This window comes from Gossypium hirsutum, chromosome D10, assembly GCF_007990345.1.
Source record: "Gossypium hirsutum isolate 1008001.06 chromosome D10, Gossypium_hirsutum_v2.1, whole genome shotgun sequence".
In the NCBI taxonomy this organism is placed as follows: Eukaryota; Viridiplantae; Streptophyta; class Magnoliopsida; order Malvales; family Malvaceae; genus Gossypium; species Gossypium hirsutum.
In genome coordinates, this window is record NC_053446.1 from 50,513,963 (window position 1) to 50,538,999 (window position 25,037).

Genomic DNA, 25,037 nt, shown 5'->3' on the forward strand with positions numbered 1-25,037 from the left:
CTCTTAACATACTGTCCATATGATCTTTTCGTTGCTTCTATATGAAAATAGACTCATCGAGCTTCGAATACATAATTTATTCATCAATTAATTCCACTCCTACTATTTTTAGTGATTTTTCAATCTCACGTCACTGCTGCTGCCAGCATCTGTTATGAAAGCAACTATGCCCATTTCGTGATTTCTCCTTGATCTAACTAGTAATTCTTCATACATATCACAAATTATGATCATGACTAGCCATGCCAAAGGCTAATCATTGTCAAACATCCCCCTACTACACTATTGCCATATCATGAATTTTAACACCAAAATAATCAACCATGACATATGGCAAAAAAAAGGTCGAATTATCAAGATTTACGACCTAACGTTATGAAACCAAACCCAACCGAACATTTATGCCATTTTCGCATGGCTAAAAGTTTACATACCAAAGTTCAAACACAACATAATAGCCTATACATGCCGAAATGTTCTCGTAAGCCGACTAAGAAGAAAGTACCAAAACTTGCTAGCCGGTGTGATGACTCCAATGACGGCCCGATCACGCAAAAAGAGACGAGTCCAAGAAACCTAAAATAGGTGACAAGGAAACACCGAGTGAGTATATAACTCAGTAAGTCATAAGCAATGCACTACCATCCATTAATAACATTATCACAATAGGAAACAAAATGGAACGAGGCTAGTTACTCCATCCATACCGAACCATGCCATAGTTCCTCAGACCCATCGGTTCAATCTCATACCAAATCACGCATTCACATTCCATATACTCATCAATAGGATATTTGAGGCATTTTCATACATCATTTTATTTTCGTTACAATCATACAACTAAACGGCCCTTCACCTATTCCACGATAAATCTTATGTACGTGACTTCAAGTATATTTGTCACATAGGTTCAAACTTACCAAGCTCAACTCCAAATATAGTCATAGCACCTATTAGCCATGAACTCAAGGTACTTACCCGATCCGCTGTCCGTGATCGACTCAATAATGTCGCACACTTAGTGTCCATAATGATTCAAAAGTATATATTAAGTCCGCACACTCAGTGCTATATAATCAACTCGCACACTTAGTGCTATATAATCAAACTCGCACACTTAGTGCTACATAATCAAACTCGCACACTTAGTGCTACATAATCAATCTCGCACACTTAGTGCTACATAATCAAACTCGCACACTTAGTGCTGTACAATTTAAACCCGCACACTTAGCGCCAATCTCATGATCATAAATGTTTATACCTGCACTCTTAGTGCCGAGGTCAACAACTCAATACATCTCACCTCTTTTCTCTTCATTCAACACTTTCATCACCACATACATACATGTATATAAATTTATCATTCCATTCAGCATGATTACATAGACATTATGTCTATTTAGATCAATACAAAATATATGCTTGATGACTTACTTTGTGTTGGGTAAGACGGTTCCAACTCGGTTACTCGCTGATCTTTTCTTTGCCCTTGCTTGCCTCTCCACCTTTAGCTTCTTGAGCTAAATCGATAAATTAACTAGTTTAACCATCTTGCTAAACATTCATACTTCAATTACACATGCATATGTATGTTTGTATATTCGGCAATGACAATGGTAATTTAGCAAACCTTAATTTAACTTATAATTGTTCATAACACATTTAAAGCATCCACTCCATTCCATCATTTTAAAGCACATACATTACTCAATATTATCCAAATTCACATTCGGCATTTTCACAAACACACATGCCGATTTCATTCACTCATCTCTAATGTTAATTAAGAAATGCCGAATGTCACCAACTAAATGGCATACACACACACCCACATGCATAAAAGTCATCCACACCTCCTATAGCTTATTCGGCATTCACCTTTGCTAGTTTTTCCCATTTTTTGTCGGTTATATATACATAGTCCTAAGGTAATATCACGAATGGGCTTACATATATATGTATATATACATATAGCCGAATATGCAAAGCTTAAACTCAACATCACATAAGCTCCTAAGTGATGGCCGAATATGTATATCTATATATATATTCATCAACTATACTATTACCTTTAATTTATCTAATCACACAATTTCATCTAAGTTTAGCATGTAACACAATCATCACCCTTATTAATCTCTTATAGCCGAAAACCATACTTACCCCCAAAATCGAAATTTCAACATGGTTTACAAAAATCACTTGATAACTCACTCAATATTAACTAAAATTTCAAAAGCTAGTACAAACTTCCTTACCTTAATAGTGACTTAAGATGACCGATTGCTCATGTTACCAACAAGATTCAAGATTTGAACATGGGCTAACTAAGGGACTTAGTAACTAGCTTAATACATTCAACAATTTCCAAAAGCTACCATGCATTACATACCTTATTCAAGACTAGAAGGAGTGGCCGAATGTCTTACTTCCCCTTCCCCCTTCTTCTTAGCATTTTCGGCCAAGGATGATAAAAGATGAACAATTTTTCTTTCTTCTTTTGATTCAGCTAGCAAGAACATGAATGATGATCCCTTTTTTTTTCCTTTCATCATTCTTTTTTTTCCATTTCTTTATTATTAACTTTTTATTTTGTTATTCATCCCATGATGCACCAACAAAACATGTCTATGACATGTTTTGCCCATCACACCTTGTCCACCTTATTTGTCATGGCCGGCCACTACTAAAGGGGGGGAATTTGACATGCAAGTCCCCCCTTTTTCCACATGCACTAATAGGTCCTTACGCATTGACCTATCACATTTTAAAATTTTCTCGCATAAGTCCTATTGACTAAATTCACATGCAATCGACTAAATCGAAGCTTGAAATTTTCACACATTCATAATTACATATTCTAGACAATAATTATCACATTCAAACATTTCAGTGACTCGGTTTAGCGGTCCCGAAACCACTTCCTGACTAGGGTCAATTTTGGGCTGTTACATAATTATTCATATATGTTTTCACTGTTTATTTATATGTTCCTTCAAAGCTGTCTACTTGAGTCACTATTACTAAATTATTTATATCTGGAGATACAGAATTCTGAATTAAGATCCGCTTGATGTCTTTGAAACTAGACTCAAATACCTTTCTACCATAAAATTTTTAGAATTTTTGGTTTAGCCAATAAGTACAGTAAAATCTTCAAACTTACCCCTGTTCTGCTGTCTAACAGCTTCGTCCCTTCTTTACTAAAAATTAATTATCTCTTAGTAAAATATATGGATGATGTTTCCATTTGTTTTTATTGAAAATAGACTCATTAATAATTTAAAAATGTGAATTTTAACCCCTAATTATTTTCTCCAATTTTTGATGATTTTCCAAAGTCAGAACAGGGAACCCAAATTCCATTACTTACACCGTTACTTACACAAAGTTTATTATACCTCATAAATTTTATTATACCTCACAATTTACAATTCCATTACTTACACCATTCTTCTATGAGAAACCAGACTCAATAAGCTTTAATTCCATCTTTTCTTCATCCTCTAATTCGATTTCCACAATTTATTGCAATTTTTCAAAATTAGGCTACTGCTGCTGTCCAAATCTGAAGCAGTTTTGGCTTTTTGCCGAATCCCTTTTTATTGGCATTTCAGGTACACACTTGGTTTTGTTTGATGCTAAAATAGTCTCCGAGCACTCCAAAGCCTATAATCAAGATACTCAACATCAATTTAATGGATTTACAAGTGAATTGACAACCAAGAATGAACAGAAACCCAACTTACCACCAACGATAACTCTCCGATTAACTATTGTTAAGACGAGAACATCAAATTCACCAGTCCGAGCCTCCCCCTACGCCCAAATCGTGGAGAAAAAACATTACCACTTCAGTTGTTAAGAGATTCATGACAGAAACAAAGAGAAACACTTACCGAAACTAAGCGAGCACTAAACACGTGCGAAAATGAAGGAAAATAAATAGATTAGGGAAAAATCAAAAAGAAGAAAAAGAAAAGAAAGAAGGAAAAACTCAGAGAATTTTGGCAAGAGGAGAGGGAGAAGAATAGACGACAGAATTTTTTTGGAAAAGAAAGTCAAAATTTAATTATGGGAAAAAATAAAATAAAATCCCGATAACCCCCAAAATCCCTTAATCTTCTCCCCTAATTCCCACTACACATCCACTACTCAGAATCGCCCTATTACACAACTCTATATAGGGATTCGAACACAAGACCACCATAATAATACCCTTGCCTATATAGGGATTCGAACACAAGACCACCATAATAACACACCATTTAACCACCAGACCAGTAGGCCCATTCTGATGTAATTTACCCAATAATCAAATAAAAGCCTACTGAACAAGAGTAAGGCCTAATTCATTCAAAATACCAAAATTTTCCCAAGCGAAGGCTTGAACTTGGGACCTCCCAAACACTCCCAAAACACATAACCACTAAAGCTGACAGATATTTGTGTCATATTTTCACAATAATGGAATTAAAAATTTTGGGGTGTTACAACTCTACTCCCTAAAAGAAAATTTCGTCCTCAAAATTTTACCTGATCTGAATAGTTGAGGATATTACTGACGCATCACATCCTCAGGCTCCTACGTGACCTCCTCAGTGCTATGTTTACGCCACAAAACCTTTACTAAGGGAATAGAATTTTTCAAATTAGAAGAAGAAAGGATTTTTTGGTTAGACGCATGGAATTGGCTAAGCATCTTTCCTCTTCTTTTTTATTTGTTCACAGAACACCACTGCAAATCGATCCAGGTTGGGCTGAAACACTTGGTTTATCAGATCTATAAAAGCTGCCAGTGCATTAGTTAGTCCAAATGGCATCACTAGGAACTCGTAGTGACCATAACGAGTCCTAAATGCCATCTTATGCACATCAGCCTCCTTAACCCTCAACTGATGATACCTAGAACGTAAGTCAATTTTGGAGAACACAGATAACCCTCAGAACTGGACAAACAAATCATCAATTCTCGAAAGTGGATACTTGTTCTTAATAGTCAACTTATTTAATTGTCGGTAGTCGATACACATCATCATGGATCCATCCTTTTTCTTAACAAATAGTACTAGTGCTCCCCACAGGGACACACTGGGCGGATGAACCCACGATCCAATAACTCTTGAATTTGAGCCTTGAGCTCCGTAAGCTCCTTCGGTGCCATTCGATAGGAAGCGATAGACATCAAAGTTGTACCAAAGAGAAGCTCAATCCCAAACTCCACTTCCTGATTCAGAGGTAAACCCGGTAGCTCCTCAAGAAAGACGTCCAGAAAATCCTCAATGTTCTGATGTCCTTAACTGTAGAGTCCCTAGAAGCAGAAATACTTACGTAGGCCAAATACGCCTAACATCCCTTGCTGACCAGTTTCTCAGCTACCAGTGCAGAGATCACGTTAGCCAAGTAATTCCGATGTTCCTCAATCACAACTACTTCATTACCCCCTTCAGTTCTCAATACGACACTCCTAGTTGCACAATCCAAACTAACATGATGCTTGACCAACCAGTCCATCCTCGAAGTGGACACAACGCTCATATTCAATGGCACCATGCCTCGCGTATAGTGGCTCAATCTTAGAAACTCGACCTCATACTCGGTCACTGAACGATCCCCTTGCGTGAGATTTAGAAACTCACGTGTTCTAGCGTCAATGTAGCTTGCCCTCATATATTTACCTTGAAAAGCAAACTTATAGAAATCCCAAGTCAGTCGTTCGAGGTAAGTGCCCTCCTTAATGGTCAGCCACCATTGGTATGCTTCATCGCGAAGCAAGTAAACAGCTCCTTTCAATTTTTGTTCAGGGGTAAAGTCCAGATCGTCCATAATTCTTTCTGTGGCTTCCATCCAGTACTCGACCACGCTAGGGGCTACTCTAGTGACACCCCTGAATAGCTCAGCCCCATTGGATCGAAATCATTCCGTAACCGACCCTCGGCCTCAAGATTTAGTGTTGGGCCAGGACCCTCTTTAATATTCTCAGCATAGTCTGAGACAATACATCATCGCCGGCCATGAGATCATGAGACCCAGTCTCTGTAGCAGGTGAAACTGGCGTCTCGCTCGTATCCAGATTCAACATGCTGCCTAATGACGATGACTCAGGCCAAGCCCCTCTACGGCATCTACCTCAGCCTCTAGTACCCCGTCCACGGATACCTCGTGCACTCATCATAGAATTCGTAGCTTATATGTGTTAATAATTTTATGAATCAGTTACAGTTTCGATATCTATTAGTAGTTATTTTATACAAAATAGTATCAGAAGTTTAGAGTTTGTTATCACGAATCGCAGTCTTACTACAATTTTCAGTTTCGCTACTGTTTTCAGTATACACTATTTACAATGTTCTCAGTTAAGTGTACTACCTATAGTAGTTTCAGAATATGCTACTCATATTTTCAAAAACTTATCAAAATTTTTAGAACACTTACAGAATCGGCGCCAGAGACTTGGTGTACCACATCCTTAGTAAAAAATATTTCAAACCATTTAAAAATCATATTTTTTAAAACCAAGTTTGAAAACTCAAATCAACAGCTGGGTTTTGTAACCTGGCTCTGATACCACTAAATGTACCACCCCAAACTCGGCCTAGACGTTATGGTTGAATCTGACGATGTCACATGGAAAGGGATTTGAAGACAAGATTGTCAAGTTTAAAAACCGTTACAGTAAGTTAGCTTTTATTTAAATTGAAAAAAAAACTAGTTGATTTGCTTTAAAACTTGTCTCTTAGCAGAAGCTTTTGTAACCAATTAATTTAAGGAAAATCGTTTTTATTTATGAAAAACCTTAGTTTTTAGAAAAAAATCGTGTTTTATGGAGTTGCAGTTTTTAAAAAAATCCATAAAAAACTGTATAAAATCCCAAATTTAAAGTCAATCAGTCCATAGTCCAGAAGATACATCAAAAACCCCAAATAAGTAATAAATTCTAGGCATTAACAAAAAAAAGTCTCAATTTTACATGTGGCCACTATCGAGTCCTCCGCTGCACCAACCCGACAAGTCTGGGAATAACCTGTACAGATTAAACAGAGAAAGGGTGAGTTTTCGAAACTGAGTGTACAATCCTTACAGAAAACATGCATACAGATAATCAACAAAATTCAGTTAGATACAGTCTGGGGCCTGTGCCCATCACCGAATAAGTTTAGGCCTTAGCCCATTCAGATACGGTCTTAAAAATACATTAGGGCCTTGGCCCATATCAGATACATAATGCAAATACAGTAAATCAGAATCCTACCCACCAACCTCTACAAACCATCTATGTCCAACCCTACACACCATGTGGGGATTAAATCTACCCATCCATCCCTGCACACCATGCTGTCTCGAAATGCGACACATAATCAGAAGGCTACACCTGAGCTGCCAGATAACATGTTTAATTGCCTTTCAGACACTTCCTCCAAATATCATCAACCCACCCCGATGCAATGTAACATAAAAAATATGCCATGTCATTATGCAATTAATAGTACATACATTCAGATATCATAAGTCATGCTCGGTATAGAAATCAGACAGTCAGATCACACCCATAGGGGTCTAAGTAAAGCTTACCGACCCTACAGTAGGTCCACAGTCAACTTGGGCGACCCGTGCAACCTTACAGAACTTTTTAGAAAAATAGGCTCACACGCCATGTGGTCCACTCGGCCCAAATTGTCCTTGGCCACGTGATTTATTTTTCATGTAACTCGTGCTAGTTAATTATTCATAATGTTTTCATTATTTACTTATATGTTCCTTCAAAGTTGTCTACTTGGGTCACTATTACTAAATTATTTATATCTTGAGCTATAGAATTGTGAATTAAGATCTGCTTGATATCATTGAAACTAGACTAAAATACCTTTCTACCATAAAATTTTCGGAATTTTTGGTTCAGCCAATAAGTACAGTAAAATCTTGAAACTTATCCCTGTTTTGTTGTCTGACAGCTTCATCCCTTCTTTACTAAAAATTAATTATCTCTTAGTACAAAATTTGGATGATGTTTCCATTTGTTTCTATTGAAAATATACTCATTAATAATTTAAACATGTAAATTTTAACCCCTAATTATTTTTCTTCAATTTTTGATGATTTTCTGAAGGGAGAATAGGCGAACCCGAATTCAATCTGACATTGTCTCACAGAGTTTATTATACCTCACGATTTACAATTCCATTACTTACACCGTTTATTTTATGAGAAACTAGACTCAGTAAGATTTAAGTCTATGATTTTTTCATCCTTTAATTCGATTTCAACAATGTATGGAAATTTTTCAAAGTTAGCCTACTACTACTGTCCAAACAGCAAGCAATTTCAGCTTTTCACTGAATCCCATTTTTTTTGCGTTTCAGGTTAACACCTGGTTTTGTTTGATGCTAAAAGAGTCCTCGAGCACTCCAAAGCCTATAATAAAGATACTCAACATCAATTTAACTGATTTACAAGTGAATTGATAACCAAGAACGAATAGAAACCCAACTTACCACCAATGATAACCTTTCGTTTAAATATTGTTAAGACGAGAACACCGAATTCACCAGTTCGAGCCTCTCCCTACGCCCAAATTATAGAGGAAAAACATTACCACTTCAGTTGTTAAGAGATTCATGACAGAAACAAAGAGAAACACTTACCAAAACTAAGTGAGCACTAACCGCGTGCGAAAACGAAGGAAAATAAATGGATTAAGGAAAAATCAAGAAGAAGAAAAAGAAGAGAAAGATGGAAAAACTCAGAAAATTTTGGCAAGAGGAGAGGGAGAATAATAGATGGTAGAATTTTTTTTGGAAAAGAGAGTCAGAATTTAGTTATGAGAAAAAAATAAAATAAAAGTTCGATAACCCCCAAAATCCCTTAATCTTCTCCCCTAATTCCCACTACACATTCATTACTCAGAATCCTCCTATTACACAACTTTATCCTGAAATCTGGGAAAAAAAATAATACCCTTGATTGCACAAGGACTCGAGCACAAGACCTTCACCATAATAACACACCATTTAACTACCAGACCAGCAGACCCATTCTAATGTAATTTACCCAACAATCAAATAAAAGCTTACTGCACAAGAGTAAGGCCTAATTCATTCAAAATACCAAAATTTTCCCAAGCAAATGCTTGAACTTGGGACCTCCCAAACACTCCCAGAACACATAACCACTAAAGTTGCCAAATATTTGTGTCATATTTTCGCAATAACAAAATTAGAAATTTTGGGGCGTTACATCCACGACTTGGACAAACTTACAATCCTATTCCACATTCATCCCTATCAGTTGCCTTAGTGCCCCTGCCCTATCCTTTGTGAGCCCCTATGTTATGCCTTGATGCCCCTGCTCTAATTATGTTGCTTCGACATAATTCTTCAAATTTTTGTCGAGTTTTGAGGGCATTTTACTCTTTTAAAGGTTTTATGACTTCAAGCAAGCTTTTTGCAACTTAGTTAGGTCAAAAAACAATATAAATATTATATTTTTAGAGGGAATTAGGGCCTTTTTGGCAGTTTTTTGACTTTATAGTTGTTGTTTTTTTGTTTATTGTGTTCTTTCAACTCTATGGCTTTCTAAACTCCTTTTTCACGTTGAAGGTTAATCGAAGTTTGATTCAATACATTCGTGAGACTTATTTGTGTTTTAGTTCTTCTTTGTTCTTTAGCATTTTCACATCTTCTGTTATAATTACAATTGTTTAAGTTTTTTTAAATATATGGCTAATATTTTATAGCTTAGAACGGTTGCCTTGGCAGTTAGAATAATTAAATATGTAATTGTTTAATTCAATTAATACTAGTAACAAACTGCATACATTGTTTGTACTTTATGATTATGTGTTGCGGATGTGTGATCTAGCTTAAATGAACCTTTTTAGGGCAATTTTGTAGGTTAGAATTATGTATCTCTAGTTATTAATGCCATCGGTAAGTTAAATCATGAACATTGAATTATAAGGTTATTTATTGGTAAGGGAAGTAATTTTAAATGAGTTGGCTCTTGGTTATCAAACATGTAAGGAGAGATTGGTTGTCTGATGTTGAATCAGTAACTAAAACTAATTTATTAAAGCCATTGAAATTATCCTTATGTCAATGATCGATTTTATGAATCAAATAGAGATTTTATCTTTGGTTAGAGTTTATTCCCATTGATTTTTTAAAACCTTTAATTATTGCTTTCTTTATTTTAGTTTTTTAATGAATTTAGTTATTGATTTTATAAACCCCTTTTATTTACTTTACTTATTTTTCCTTAAGAAATAAAATTATTACCGATCCTTGTAGATACGACCCTACTAATTGCTTCATATAACTAATCTCATATTTTTAAGTAAATTTTATTTTTGCAGGTGTCAATAATCTATTACACATACCATAGAATTATATAACTGAAATTATGATAATGAATAATTATAATTTATAATTTTATAACATTAAATTAAAAAAGAAAATCATTATAAAAGAAATGAGGTGGAGGAACGTGGAGTGGTTATGGATATAATGACATTCATGAACATGGATGTCTTCAACATCCGTGCAAACGTGAGGTGAAAATGGACGAGGCAATCTCCGCCTTTCTTTAGTCTATTGTCATGTTTAAATTCTATCTAATTTATAATTATTTTATTTATATATATTATGTACTTTATATGTCATATGACCTATATTTTAAATTGGTCTCCAAATTTCAAAATGTTCTAATTGAGTCTTCAAAGGATCAGTATTACATTAATCCTGTTCTTCCAATAATGTCGCTATTATCTCGAGCACTAGATAGTAACTTAAATATGACATAGAACATATTTAAAACACATTAGTTAAATTACAAACATAAATGTGCCTATCGTTGAATTATTTGGATTTGACTTGTTAAAAAAAAAAAGAAAAAAATGAAATAAGCCTCCTAAATTTTAATTGCATTGTCTATTTTTTAACACATTAGTTATGATTACGTTATTTATATGATAGATATATTTAAAAATATTCCACGTCACCGAAAAGTGTTTTTAAGAAGTGAAATTGAACTTATTCCCTAAGCATTTGGACTAAGTTCAAATTCTAGAGTCGTCATTGTTGAGAGGGTTTTTCCACAAATACCACCTCAGCTAAATAGGACTAGTTTCAGGCTATAAAATAAATGAGGATACATGTGGTTATACAAAAGAAGAAGAAGAAGTTGTATGTCATATCCAAACAAGCGTTTAATGTCTAAACTTATGACTAGGATGAGGGAAAGACCTAATTTATACAATTTTGATACTTTTAAGACTCAAGAACATTTTAAAGTTTAAATACCAACTTAGAATCTAGATAATTGTTTAGAAAATTTAATGGAATTACTTGATAATATATAATAGTATAATGTAAATATTAGAAAATTATCCATGCTTAAAACTTGATAAAAATATAAATATAAAATAGAATAGATTATTTACCTAGCCAAAAAGATAGAATAAATTTTGAAAAATAAAAACCTAAAAGAGTTGAGTTAATTATTTACTAATCCATATTTTGTAGTTAACTGACCCGAAATACCATTAACCATTAAGCGAACCGAAATTTTTTCAAAAAAAATTAACCAAACTGAAATTTTTTCAGTTAATTCGGTCGGTTAACTGAATTAACCGAAAATTATATATTTTTTCTTTTCGGTTAAAATAAGTATAAAACTTAACCGAATTAATAGAATTAACCGAATTAACCGAATTAAAGTATTGAATCACTACATAATTAAAAACATTACATAAGTCTTGAAATTAACACATAATTGAAATATAAGTCTTTAATATTCTCCATTTGTATCCATTTCTTCTCTCCAAAAGATCTCCATTTGCATTATACCTACAAAAAAAAACATGTGCAAAAAATTAGCATATAATAGAAATATACGCATTTAAAGAAATCAAATAATATAAACAAATGAATAGATTGTAAGTTAACAAGAATAAAATAGTAAGCATACCCCTTGAACTCATGAAAGCTCATGAATTTAGGGTAGGCTCTGATGCATTCCAAGAAAAGTCTGAACAGTGAATGAATTAAATAAGTAGGACTGATATGGTAAAAAATTGAAACTATTAAAATAAAACAATAAATATACCATTTTCAATCTTGTCAAGCTTTTGGATTTGCTTTTCAATCTTTTTTATGTCTTCTTGTGATGATGATTTTCGAATCTAATCTTGAGTACACACAAGAGCTTGTACAATTTTAGGAGTTAAAGAACTCCTATATTGATCAAGCACACGTCCCCCGACGCTAAATGCATAATTTGAAGCAATCGTAGAAACCAATATAGCTAACACATCTCTGACCATTTTTGAAAGAGTGAGAAATCTGGGGCTGTTCACTTTCCACCACAATAAAATATTAAAACCTTCAACAAAATCCTCATTAGCCTCAGCTATTTATTTATTCAACTCAGATGTTTTATCCTTACCACCATTTTCCAACTCACGCTTTTTATACAAAGCTTGCATTCGTCTTTTCATTTTTTGTTGTGGTTCACCGAGAGAAACATGTGTTGGCACACTAGGCTGGCTACAAGTACTATGAAGTAAAGGCTTATACTAATCAAACAATTCATACAAAGATTCCTTCAATTTTTACATCATTTCACAAGCTTTTTTAGAACTAGACATTTCACTAAGTGCAAATTCAAGATACTTTAGTTTTTGTCTAGAATCTAAAAAACAAGCAACAAACATAAGCAAATTCATCTTATCATTATCACCTGTAATGCCCAATTTTGACCCAGGCCAACTAAAAATAAGTAAAACCAACATAAAAGAAAAAAAATATTAAAAGTCCATTTACAAATAACATCAGTCCATAGTTACAAGCCCAAAATCATACAGACCAAATCAACATGGCCCAAACCTAAACCCAAATTACTAGCCCGAAATCAAACACCAATAAAACCCTAGCCCGAATACCCCTAGCCCAAAATCGAAACACACAGAAACCTTAGGGTTTCTGAGATATCAGCCGCCACTCCAGCAAGCCATCAAGCCGCAATCAGCCTCTGCCCGCGCGCGCGCCTTCGCACGTGCGCCACCGCTACGTGCCACGCCTCCATACATTGCGCCGAGCCACGCCACGTCACCGTACGGCCTCCGTATACCTGCAAGAAGGACAAAAAAACGAAAAAGGCAGAGAAAGCAAGCAAAAAGAATAGAAATCGCCAGCAAATTAGAAAAAAGGAAAATAAGAAAAACGTAAAGAAAAATGATTCGGGGGGATTTCATTTTTTTGATTTCAGCTATAAGAACAAACAAAGAGCCTTTTGTTTTTTAAGACAGAATCAATACAAAAAAAAAGATCACAAAAGTTTCTTGAAGGTGATTGTTTTTCTGCTTTTTTTTCTTCTTCTTTGTTCCATCAATGCATGTTTATTACTATCAATTTTTGTAAAATAGAAGTAAAGAAAAGGAAAAGATTCACCTTAGTGTAGCGCCGATTGAAACCTGGCTCGCTTCGTCACAATCGAAGCTCGGGCTAAAGCTGTGAGGCCGAAAATTGGTGGAGCTTTCGGCGGCATGAAACTAGGGCTGAAATCCTAGCAGTAGAGAGGATAGGGGCGGCCTCCCTCTGGTCCGAACTTAGGGCTGAAGCATTCTGTTTCAGGTTTTAGGGTGTTTAAGTAGGCGTATAAAACGACGCCGTTTGAGGCTGGTTCCCATAGTTTCAAAACGACACCGTTTTGGCCGTTCAGTGACCATGACCCGCGCGGTGACCCGACTCGGGGAAGGATACGTGTGTTATTTGTTAAATGGCTTATTTGCGCCACTAGTCCCTCACTTTTTTGCGCGTTACAATCCAGTTCTTTTATTTCTTTTTAAATTTAACCTCTTATTTCATTTTTGTTTCACTTTAGTCCCTCTCATAATGCAGCGTTTCGAGGTGTTGGGATTATTTCCCTTTTAGACCCTCGTGTCATTCGCGCGTTGTAATTTAGTCCTTATTATTTATTTTAATTCTATTTTTGGTTTTTTAATTTTATTTTAATCGCATTTTGACCTGCATTTTATTTAATATTTCTTTTGTTCCTGTTAATTTGATTTTAATTACGATTTAATCCTTTTATTAGTCAGCTTATTAATTAATTTATTGTCATTACTATTATTATTAGCACTATTGTGGTTCTCTTTTTACCTATTTTATATATCCTTCGTTTTATTTTTTATTTATTTTTATTTCTGTGTCACCTCATTTATTTATTCATTTATTTTTCTTTGTAACTAGCCCTTATTTTAAATATATGTTGTATGTAATTTATATTCTATATGGCATGCTTTAAATTATTTCATAATTCTGTTTTATTTGCTATTATTTATCCGTTTTAAACTTTTATATATAATATATGTTTATATATATACATCACTTTATATATGTTATTTTAAAATTTTGTTTATTTTCAAATTATTTTAATTCCAATTTTCTCTTTTATAGATTATATTAAACCTTTTATTTATTATCTTAACCTAACTCATAAGGTTAATTATTTTAAGTTCTTTATATATTATTTTATTTAAAGTTATTTTACATATTACTTATTTTAAAATTAACCTATACTATTTACTATTGTAATCATCATTATATTGGATTATATTTCTATTTTCCTATTTATGTATACATTACTTTATTATTTACTATTATCTTTAAACTAGTTTTACTATACATATACGTATGTACGTAATGTATATATTATTTAATTTTAAACTTTATATTTTTTATATACCTATTGATACATATAGATGCTTTACTTAATTTAAATATCCACATATATTTAGTGTATTTCACTTTCTGCATATTAGTATATATTATTACTTACATGAAGTTTTTCACTCCTTACATATTACTTATTTTACATTAATATATGTATATTATTTAATGTATTTTGATTTATCTTTTATATAATATGTATTTTGAATGTTGGTGTTGATATTGGCGTAATTGAGATTATTGATATTATGCTTGTTTGTATTTATATATTGATTATTTGTTATCCACTAGTGTATGTTATTTACGAATCATCCTTTATGTTATACGAGAACATTCAATCATGTTACATCGCTTAAAAGATTGCATTTATCAAAATACCGAAATAGTTTTAAATTCCCAAAATATCCGGCATTCAATGATTCTCGAGAAAATAGTGCCCTAACTTACTGGGCTTCAATTTTCCCGTTTCAATTTGGATGGCCTAGTATCTTTTAAATAAAATCATACGAATCTCAAATAAAGTCCCTCGGGATTTCAAACGTTGGACCCTAACTCACTAGATCCGATAATTTTGCTACCCCGAATTAAAGATTTTAAATAAAGGCCATGTTCGGTGTTTAGGAATTTCAAGAAATTAAACCCTAACTTATTGGGTTCTAATTTACCGTTTGACCCAAATAATCGGATATTCTTCTCAAAATACATAGGTTTGACTCAAAGTCAAGAGATAAACTTAATTTCGCGGATTTAAAATGTTACACTCTAACTTACTGCGTGTGACAATCTATTTCCTTGAAATAAATGAGTTTCATCCTCCGATTCGTTTCATTCAAATTTTCATTTAAAAGGATTGTATTTTTTAAAATCCTTTTAAAATTTCCACTCTAAGACATTAAACAATCAATTTGGTACCAATTTTGGGCGTCACGAGGGTGCTAACCCTTCCTCGTGCGTAACCAACTCTCGAACTTGTTTTTTCAAAATTCGCAGACCTAAAATTATTTTCAAGGTGATCCGATCGCACCTCAATAAAATATCGATGGCGACTCCAATTTCCATTTTCAAAGTCGATCCCCATTTTTTTTCAAATTTTAAAGGTGGTTTCGACATCACCCTAATACTTATCATACTTCTCTTTCATCTTGATGGCCATAACATTGAAATCAACATTACTATTTAACTGAGCATATCGTAAAAGAATATCAATTTCAGAAAGCTCGTCAAAAAAATTATTGGACGTGACATATGAAGTGCCAAATACACGTAAAGTGACTTCATAAAAGTGTTCTAAGAAATCCCTCAAGTTTCTAACATTAGCCCAATCATCCACACTAGGCCAACCCTCTCCCCTTTCAAGTTCAGCACTAAAGTTTGTATCTTGCTCCTCAAATCTCTCAAAAGCTCTCTCAAAGTTCTGAGCAGTGTCTAACATTAAGTAGGTCGAGTTCCACCTAGTACAAACATCAAGACACAACATCTTCTTACACTTTATTTTTTTTACCACAACACACTCCTTAAACTTTTGTAATCTAGCTGGAGATTGTCTCACATATCTAACAGCCCCCTAACACGTACAACAGATTTATTCATTTCGTTTAAGCCTTCAACAACAATCAAATTCTCAATGTGTGCCATGCATCTCATCTGAAGATATTTACCATTTTGAACTAAACCCCCTCAAAGGTTAAATTTCTTTCTCAAATAACCAATAGTAACATCATTTGAACTTGCATTATCAACAGTAATAGTAAATAACTTATCAATCCCCGAATTCAACAAGCATTTCTTAATCACCATCCCAATGGACTCACGCTTATGACTAGAAATTGGACAAAGTTTAAAATCTTTTTATTCAATTTCCAATCGTTATCAATAAAGTGAGCACTGATATACAAATAATCAACTCTTTTCAAAGAAGTCCATGTGTTAGTAGTTAAGCAAACTCTAGAACAAGAACTTCTCAAAAGTTGTTTTATCTTGACCCTTTCATCTAAATACAATTGATAAACATCCCTAGTCATAGTTGTTCGTGAAGGAATACGAAACCTAGGACATGCCACAAACATAAATTTCTTAAAGCCTTCACTTTTAGCAAACTTGAAAGGTAATTCATCAATCACAATCATTTGTGTTAATACTTTCCTACATACTTCTTGATCAAATCTCTAAGTTGAAGGATGCCCTTCCCCCCTTTCAACTCCCTTTCTAGGTAAAATTAGCTGTCCTTGACTAGTGTCAACAACATTACTAGGATTTTTCTTACATGAACCAATATAATATTTCAATGACCTTGTACCATTTTTTTCATATCACAACAAAATTCCTTTTGACAATAATTACATTTAGCCTTACTTGCACCCTCACTATTAATAATCCTAGTGAAGTGAGACAAAACTTCTGAACTTTGAGGAGTGGCTTTTCTTTTCCCAATAATCCCCTTTGTTTTGCTTGAAGCTCTAACTCCTGAATTTTCAAAATCTATCGAAGTAGGAGGTGTAACACTACCCTCAATAGATGTTGGTTCGGTAGACATTCTACAAGAAAAAAAAAATTAAAATAAATTTATAATATTAAACATATTTTGATGTTTAGTTTTAGAGAAATAAATTCTGCTTTTATCCATGTCTAATAACTTCTTGTTGACTGGTTCATCGTTCGCACAAATGGATCAGCTAGACAAACATTAAAAGTTGGACTTAAAAAAAAATCATGGTGTGGAATAATAAACTAAATTAATATACTTGATAATAAGAAATTTTTGGAATAATAATAATACCTAATGATAAGCAATACTAAATTAACCCTAGTAGAAGAGAAAGGGTTAGGGGAGGAGGAATTTTTTTCCATGGTTGTTTATTATGAGTATTATAAGATTTGATAAAAGAATTACTAAGACAAAAATCTTTTTGTCCATGGCTGCCTACCGTAAGAACAGGGTACTTGATCACAAGTATTCGAAGAGGAAGCAATTGATTATGGGCGCTTGATCATAGGTATTCAAAGAGTAAACAACCAAAATTTAAAGAGAATACTAGAAGGCAGACAAGAAACCAATTTGTTAAAAAAATAGTTAATAGGATAATGTAGGCACAGATAGTGGATGAATTTCAGAAATACCATCCTGTAATTTCATAATAAAAAACTTTTAAAAAAAGTGTCAAGATAACATTCCTTTCTGGAAATGATTAAATACAGAACCATTAAGTCAACTTACCTGGAATCGAGTTTTTACTGTATCAGTTGGGTACAGAGCTGCTTCGAAGACAACACCAGCTGTAGCTCCAGCTATGATACTTTCTACAAAATACACAAATTAAAGATCTTTAGTGAGATCTATTTCCAACCATGCTAAAGTTCAAGAAAGAGTAGTATCCAACCGCTTCACTCCATCTAACCTTCAAATCTTTCAAAAAATTTTCTGTACTCTGATTTAGGACATCTTTGTTGCCATATATATTGCTCTTCTTCTAATATTTCAATTTCCCCCTTTTTTATTATTACTTAACTAAGTTAAAAACACCTTTCTAGGCCTTGTATGTAAGTTATAATAGTGACATTCCAAATGGTGCAGAAAGAATTAAATGACGCAAGAAAAAGTTGTGAACTTTTTAAAGATCCTCTCTGTTATGTTGTTCCATGCCTTTCAGCTTTCTTTTTTTGATTTCCTTTTTTCTATATTTGTGTGGAGTCAACCATTGGGTAGTGAATTTTAAAATCTTATGGATCTGACGGCTACATTTTTTCTTTTTTTAATGGTAATTAGTAAAACTTTCAAGAAATTTCTAAGCTAGATTTAGTAAAGCTTTCAAATCAAAATCTATATAAAACTTCTTTCTTTCCATTAAAAAGGTGAGAAGCACAATTTAAACCAACAATATTTAGTATTTGCTATGTTTATGATGCATCTCCACAGTGACGAAAATAAAATGGAAAATAAGAAATATTGGTATTGTTGGAGTGAGAGGACATGGATCTCTGATCTGCTCTTACATTTTTATTTCCCACTCTTTTCTTTCTTCTTCTTCTTCTTTAGAGAAATGCTAAGTAAATTTTTTTTTAGAGAAAAAGGATCCAAAAGGAAGTACATATAGAAAATCTAGACATTCAGTGTTTGATTGTAATATCTATAAAACTGAATTCTCTACTAGACTACTACTACTATATATACACTTGCCACTCCTGGATGAAAGAGACATTTATCAAAAAAAAATAAGGGCATTCTCACAAATGACTAGTAACATAGGGAAAATTCGGTGATGCGAACCAGATTAAATAGATGGAAGGAATTCAGGACACTTGGTCAAGATGTAGAATAAGCAAGTAGTAAAATAGTGCCAAAATTTTCAAGAGTAAAAGCCTACCTCAACTCGCCGGTGATGGTGACATGATGGACGCCGGATGGTTCACGAAGGTGGTTGGCCTGGCAGTGACAATAGAAAGATTTTGGGAGATTTCAATTAGGGATTTTGAAGGTTAGGGTCTTAGTTAGGGATTCTTTTTATTTCTGTCGTTTGTTACTATGTTTTATTTTTAGACTTTTACTTTTAGTTTTAGATTTTTATTTTTATTTATTAAATTATTTGTATTTTTTATGATAGGGTTGGATAATTGGGTTGGGTTGGGTACTTGAGTTTATATATATTAAATTGGGTTTATGTTGGATTGGGTTTGGGTGAATAGTGGGCAATATCTAAGTAGAAATAGTATCTAAACATTAATTAGCCAAAAAAATAAACTTAAATGTTTATAATATACAATACAAATTGAGCATTTAATTTAATTTAATTTTCCTTAATTTTGGTAATTAGAATGATCTCATATAAAAATATGAGTTAGGCCTACTTTAAATATGTATATTTTATAAAAATACCGTGACCGCTGATCAACAATTCTAACTTCACCCTGAATAACATAGTCCAAATTCAACTATACCCATCTAGGGCAACTTTAAGGGGCAGTAAAGGCCTTGCCCCTCTCTCAAAATTGAAAATCATGCAATTTAATCTGTTTATAACTAATGAAAAATTAAATTAATATCTGATAAAATTACACTTTAATCCCTCAAAAATAAAAAATAAAAATATTTAATCCTTTCAAAAATAATAAAACCAGAAATTAATAAATACTAAAATTATATTTTAACCTCTTAAAAAATATAATTTAATTATTATCCCCACTAAAAAAAATTTCGATTTAGCCCGTAGCGATGGACACGTCATTTCACCAAAAGGCAACAGTAACAATGTTAAATTTCTCGCAGAAGGCAGGAAGGTATATGATTTAGATATTGGTCTTACAATGTCGTTTTCAGAAACCATGCACAATACGTCATGAACCATGCAAATAAAACTTGACTGTGCATAATTTGAGTGGTCCATTTGTTTTCTGTTTTGTTTTTATTTTTATTTTTTTGAAGTAGGTTGGTCCATTTGTTACAATGAAGGAAACATCTCCAAATTATCTCCTCACATTATATCATAGATGTGATAGTTTATGAATCGATCCCTTCAATTCTGTAATTAGGCTCCAATGTGAACTTGCTTTTCATTATTCCGAAACAAACCGATTCAAATTCAATAGAATTAAATTAAATGAGAAAAGACAAAGCACAAATGTCCGAAGACAAAAACATTATGAAAAATAATTACAGCGATTCAGCCAATGTGTATGAAGCTATAATTTTGTTGTTCTTGTTTCTTTTCCTTATGTATGCAGTAGCTGTTGGATTGGATATATATTTTTATGGCTGAGCAAAGGAGATTGATTTCCAACATCATTATTGCAAAGAAAATTAATTCTTTTGAAGTCATATCAACATCATTGTGAAATATAGTTTATAGTTCTTCCTTTTTCAATTCATCAACTGCCGGTGGCTTTCATATCCTTCTCTATCGCATTATCTTGATTGCGAAATCTGAGGGGAAGACTATGCTTCATTAACGGCTTTATAGATGTTACACTTTGTAGCAAATTTTGTCGACAGAAATCTTTACAACTACCCCCTCCTATATAAACACTCCTCATGGTCATGAATGATCAACAGAATAGTGTTTTTTTCTTCAGCAGAAATGTTGGACCACGAATGAAATTCCCTAGGTTTCAAAAAGACAAATGGGCGGAAATTAGTTGAAAGTTTTCTATTCATAAGTTTGAACCAAAAGAAAGCAATGGAAAATTAGCTAAAACTTCAGCTGCTGGTGTAGCAAAGTCTTAAAGGTGAAATTTCTTTATAAGACACTTTTTTGGCATGCAGAAAAAAAACTCATTATTTATCTTTACATAAGGCTTTTAGTTTCTAAGATTTGGGGAGGATAGGGCATTCAATATATGGTGAATTTAATGCCCTAAATTTTGCAGATTAGAAAGCAGTAAGTGTAGACATAGATGTTTATGTTCTTCTTGTTGTTATCTACGAGAAGACTGTTTTTAGGTACTGCATGAGCTCAGATGACCAACCTAATCAAGAGACAGGCACATGGTGCACATGCGTGCCAGCAAATGACAGGGGACTTCACTGTTCAATACTAATGTTTAGGTACCCTGGTTGGCTAGCTATGGCTAGCTTGGTGGAATTCTTTTTTGTTTTCATTGGTGTCTTAAGGATTGTCATGTATCATAGTAGATTTGATAATGAGGCCTTGATGGTTGATCAAAAAGTAAAATTGGAAAGTCAGATTGCAATGATGCTGTAACAATAGGTTGTGACTTTCTAATGGAATCACTAAAAACCGTGAATAATACGGAACATAGAAAGAGGTCTAATAATTAACCAATCCAGTCTCATAATAACATCGTGGATAAACTCTCAATATGTTCCGAGTGAACAGAAAAAGTTCATCAGTTTAATGCAATCTTCAAACCTCCAAAATAATCTACCAATAGATTTTTTTAATGTAATTATTTTTCAAAATAATCAAATATTATTTTCAAAATAATCTTAAAAGATATTATTTAAATTTAGTTACTTTTGAAAACAAACATGTACAATGAGCCTATCTCTTGATTAGGTCGATCATCTCATTATCTTAGTCACTGCTATCAACCACAGATATTTTGATTTTGATTAAAAATAAGCTAAAGGATGAGTACTAATTAGAATCAATATGTGCACCATTGTTGTCCTTCAAATGTGTGATGCGGTACCTATTCTTTTATATTTTTAGTTAAAATCAAGATATCTACCATTAATAATAATGATTAATTTCTTTATTATGAATGCAGGAGGTAAACTTGGATAACTATTTTTTTAATTATTGTTTTGTGTAAGTGAATGGTTTTTAAAAAGAAAACTAATAAAAAAAGATATGCTAAGAGCAGAATTTATATCCAGATCCGGGCCTTTAGATGTTGATTCGTATAGTCAGATTCAAGAATTAATACCTAATAGATCGAGAATCAAATTCCAGCACCCGCAATTTGTTTCTTTCCTTGATCTTTCGTTGTATTAAGAAAACAAACAAAAGAAAAGGGCTAAACCTTTATCTCATAAGCATACAGATAATTCTATTTTTATGATTAGCATTAATTGATTGATATACAAAGGTGCATGCCTGCATGGTCTAGTGCATGGCCAAAGATTAGTGGGGAACTAGGTAACTTTTAAGAGAAATAAAAGAAAGAAAAAGGGAAAGACAAAACAAACAGGTGTATATATATAACATGAGTCGGAAAATAATAATAATGGAGATGAAAAAGTGTAGTTTCAATTTGTTCTGTTAGATGGGAGTATTCTGGTTCCTTGAAGACCACCGTGTTTTCCTCACTTTCCAGAACCCAATTCTGTGAGAAATCCAACTCCCTCTTCACATTTAATGACTTGGTCTGCATGTGCAAAATGTTCAGTTTTGCCCACCAACTCTTTGGCCTTCAAGGACTCTCGTTCCCAATCCGTCCTGAATACCACTGTTAAGATGGAGATAACACATGCAATCTGAGCACCTAGCAGCCCATAACACATCCCCACGAACCCTAGTCCGCAAACAAAGCCTAGGACTATTGCCAAAGGCGCACCCACCAAGTAAAACGAGTAAAAGTTTATGGTTGCCCCAGTCCCGGGCCTAGCACTCCCTCTTAGGATCCCACAACTTGTGGTTTGTGGACAATTTGCTAGCTCACACAGTCCAAGTATGGGTAGTACAATCATGGTTAGCTCTAGAACCTCATAATCCTTTGTGAAAACTCTTCCCCAAGCTTCTCTCCCGAATACCGTCCCTATTAATCCCAAAAATGAGGTCAACAAGGCTAGCCCTATGGCTACCACAGCTGCCAACCGTGCCCTGCTCGGCCTCCCCGCTCCGAGCTCATTCCCGACTCGGGTTGAGGCCGATGCACTGAGTGCTGTTGGCAACGTGTACATGAGAGACGTCGTCTGTATCACTATTGCTGATGTTGCCAAAGCAACTCGAGGTTCGGATAAATAACCGGCTAGAATTGTCATAAACTCGTACCACCACCACTCTAAGCAAACAGCAATGCAGCTTGGTATTGCCAGTCGAAGAAGATCTCCCCATTCCTTCCCTATTAGAGCTGTTGACGAAGGTGGGTGTGGCAGAGTTGGCGATGGTAACAAAGACGTCCGCATCGACTCCTCTGGAACAAGATGACTAGTTCGAGTGTAGAACATGTAACAAAGAAGGAAGAAAAGGGTGTTGAAGTTGGTGATGAAGGTGGAGATTGCTATCCCAGGGACTCCTAAACCTAAAGTAAAGGATAAAAGGACTGTGATTGGAAGATGAAAAAGGGTCGAAACTAAAGCTGACCACATTAAAGGCCAAGTTGTTCCTTTGCTACGCAAGTAAATACGTAGAGGATGAAGAAGGCTATTTGCTATAAGATCCGGGATCGCAAAGCGGCAGTAAAGGCTGGCAACTTTGGATATATCAGGGTCTTGATTGATGCTAAGCATGAGAGGTTCAAGGTTAAACCATATCAAGCCGATAGGTACCGAAGCCAGCAGTAACATTACAATCGTTCTTTGCAAAGTGAGAGCTGCCATTGATAAGTTCCTTGAGCCAACAGCTTGACTGCAAAGCGATTCCATGCCCGTAGCAAGCCCTGACAAGACTGAGTAGCCACTGATGTTTGTAAAACCAACAGCTAACGCTCCACCAGCAAGCTCAAGGCTGCCTAATCTTCCCATGCAAACAACTAAAACCATGTTCCTTGCATAACTCACCAAACTCATAGCTGCTATAGGGAACCCTATATCAATTATTCTCTTTAGCTCCTCAGTCACCTAAACATAGGCAGTGAAACAAAAAAAAAAAACTCAGTTAAGTTATCATCTGTTAGAATGAAAATTGTGTCAAAGATTGTATACCTCTGCCATTGTTGGTTGCTTTTGATAAGATCTCAATGCTTCAAGCTCGGCCATAGCTTTATTTCTTTCAGTTAGCAATGGAGCACTCTAATTTGCTGTGAAGTGAGTGGGAGAAATATATGGGGAAAGATGTTTTTATAAGCCAAGAGATTGTGGGGTATATATATATATCTGATTGTCAAGTATTTAATTTGTATAACATTAGCTCTGTTCTGCCTTAAAACGCATAAACAAAGGTACAACGTCATACTGCAGCTATAAATATATAAATGTTTTATAGTGATGTAAAACATTTGCAATGGAAAAACCCTTGTTTTAACCGTGCGATATTAGAAGCATGTTCTGAAACACAGTACTGCTACAATCAAACATGTCATTTTCCCTTAAAAAATGGAAACATATCAATAACACATCCGAGAAAATCATGCAAGAATGTTTAACTCGCTTATGTATCTGTCTACCTGCACGTGAGAGTATTTCATGTTGGTGGCTGTCATTCTTAACACTATTTTCTACTTCTATGTACTAATACTGGAGGATACTTTTGATCTCCATCTTCGGATTCAAATAGCACCTCTAACGAAAAGTTATGGTACCACCAAATATATTCCGATTCAACTATCGTAACACAAACTAGTTGGAATCAATATATCCGTCAATATTGTTGGTATAAGGTCATGTTTCAAATGTCTGTTATCAATAGGGCCTTGGAAATGAACGATCACAGTCCACGTCAAAGGAGAGATTATAGAAAAAAATTAGAATTAGAAATTGAAAGAATATGTAGTTAATTTGTGTTGGAAGCAAAAGACTTTTTTCTTTCCCACATGTTTTTTCCAAGTATGCTTCGATGCATCCAAAACTAAAAGCAAATTAAACCTTCCACGTTTCCGATTGGAGCCACACCCCTTGTCTATTAAAGGTACTACAACAACCTTCCTTTCTATATCATTTATCTAATTTTCCCCTTCTTCTATTAGCCCTAATTA

At 34.1% G+C, this 25,037-nt stretch overlaps 1 protein-coding gene across 1 annotated transcript; it reads right to left on the reverse strand.

Moving 5' to 3' along the window:
• Positions 1 to 22,221: 22,221 nt before the first annotated feature.
• Positions 22,222 to 24,217, reverse strand: LOC107916011 (protein DETOXIFICATION 55). Its single transcript, XM_016845179.2, has 2 exons — positions 24,049 to 24,217; positions 22,222 to 23,964 (listed from the first exon to the last, which is right to left on the reverse strand). Exons 1-2 carry the CDS (start codon positions 24,100 to 24,102, stop codon positions 22,489 to 22,491), a joined length of 1,530 nt encoding a protein of 509 aa, XP_016700668.1. The 5' UTR covers positions 24,103 to 24,217; the 3' UTR covers positions 22,222 to 22,488.
• Positions 24,218 to 25,037: the final 820 nt, after the last annotated feature.

Bases quoted from the DNA above. Each gene is read 5' to 3' on its own strand.
- LOC107916011 (XM_016845179.2), bottom strand. From the start codon at position 24,102: ATGGCCGAGCTTGAAGCATTGAGATCTTATCAAAAGCAACCAACAATG. The intron at 23,965-24,048 runs GTATACAATCTT...GCCTATGTTTAG, and splicing joins AGCAACCAACAATGGCAGAG to GTGACTGAGGAGCTAAAGAG.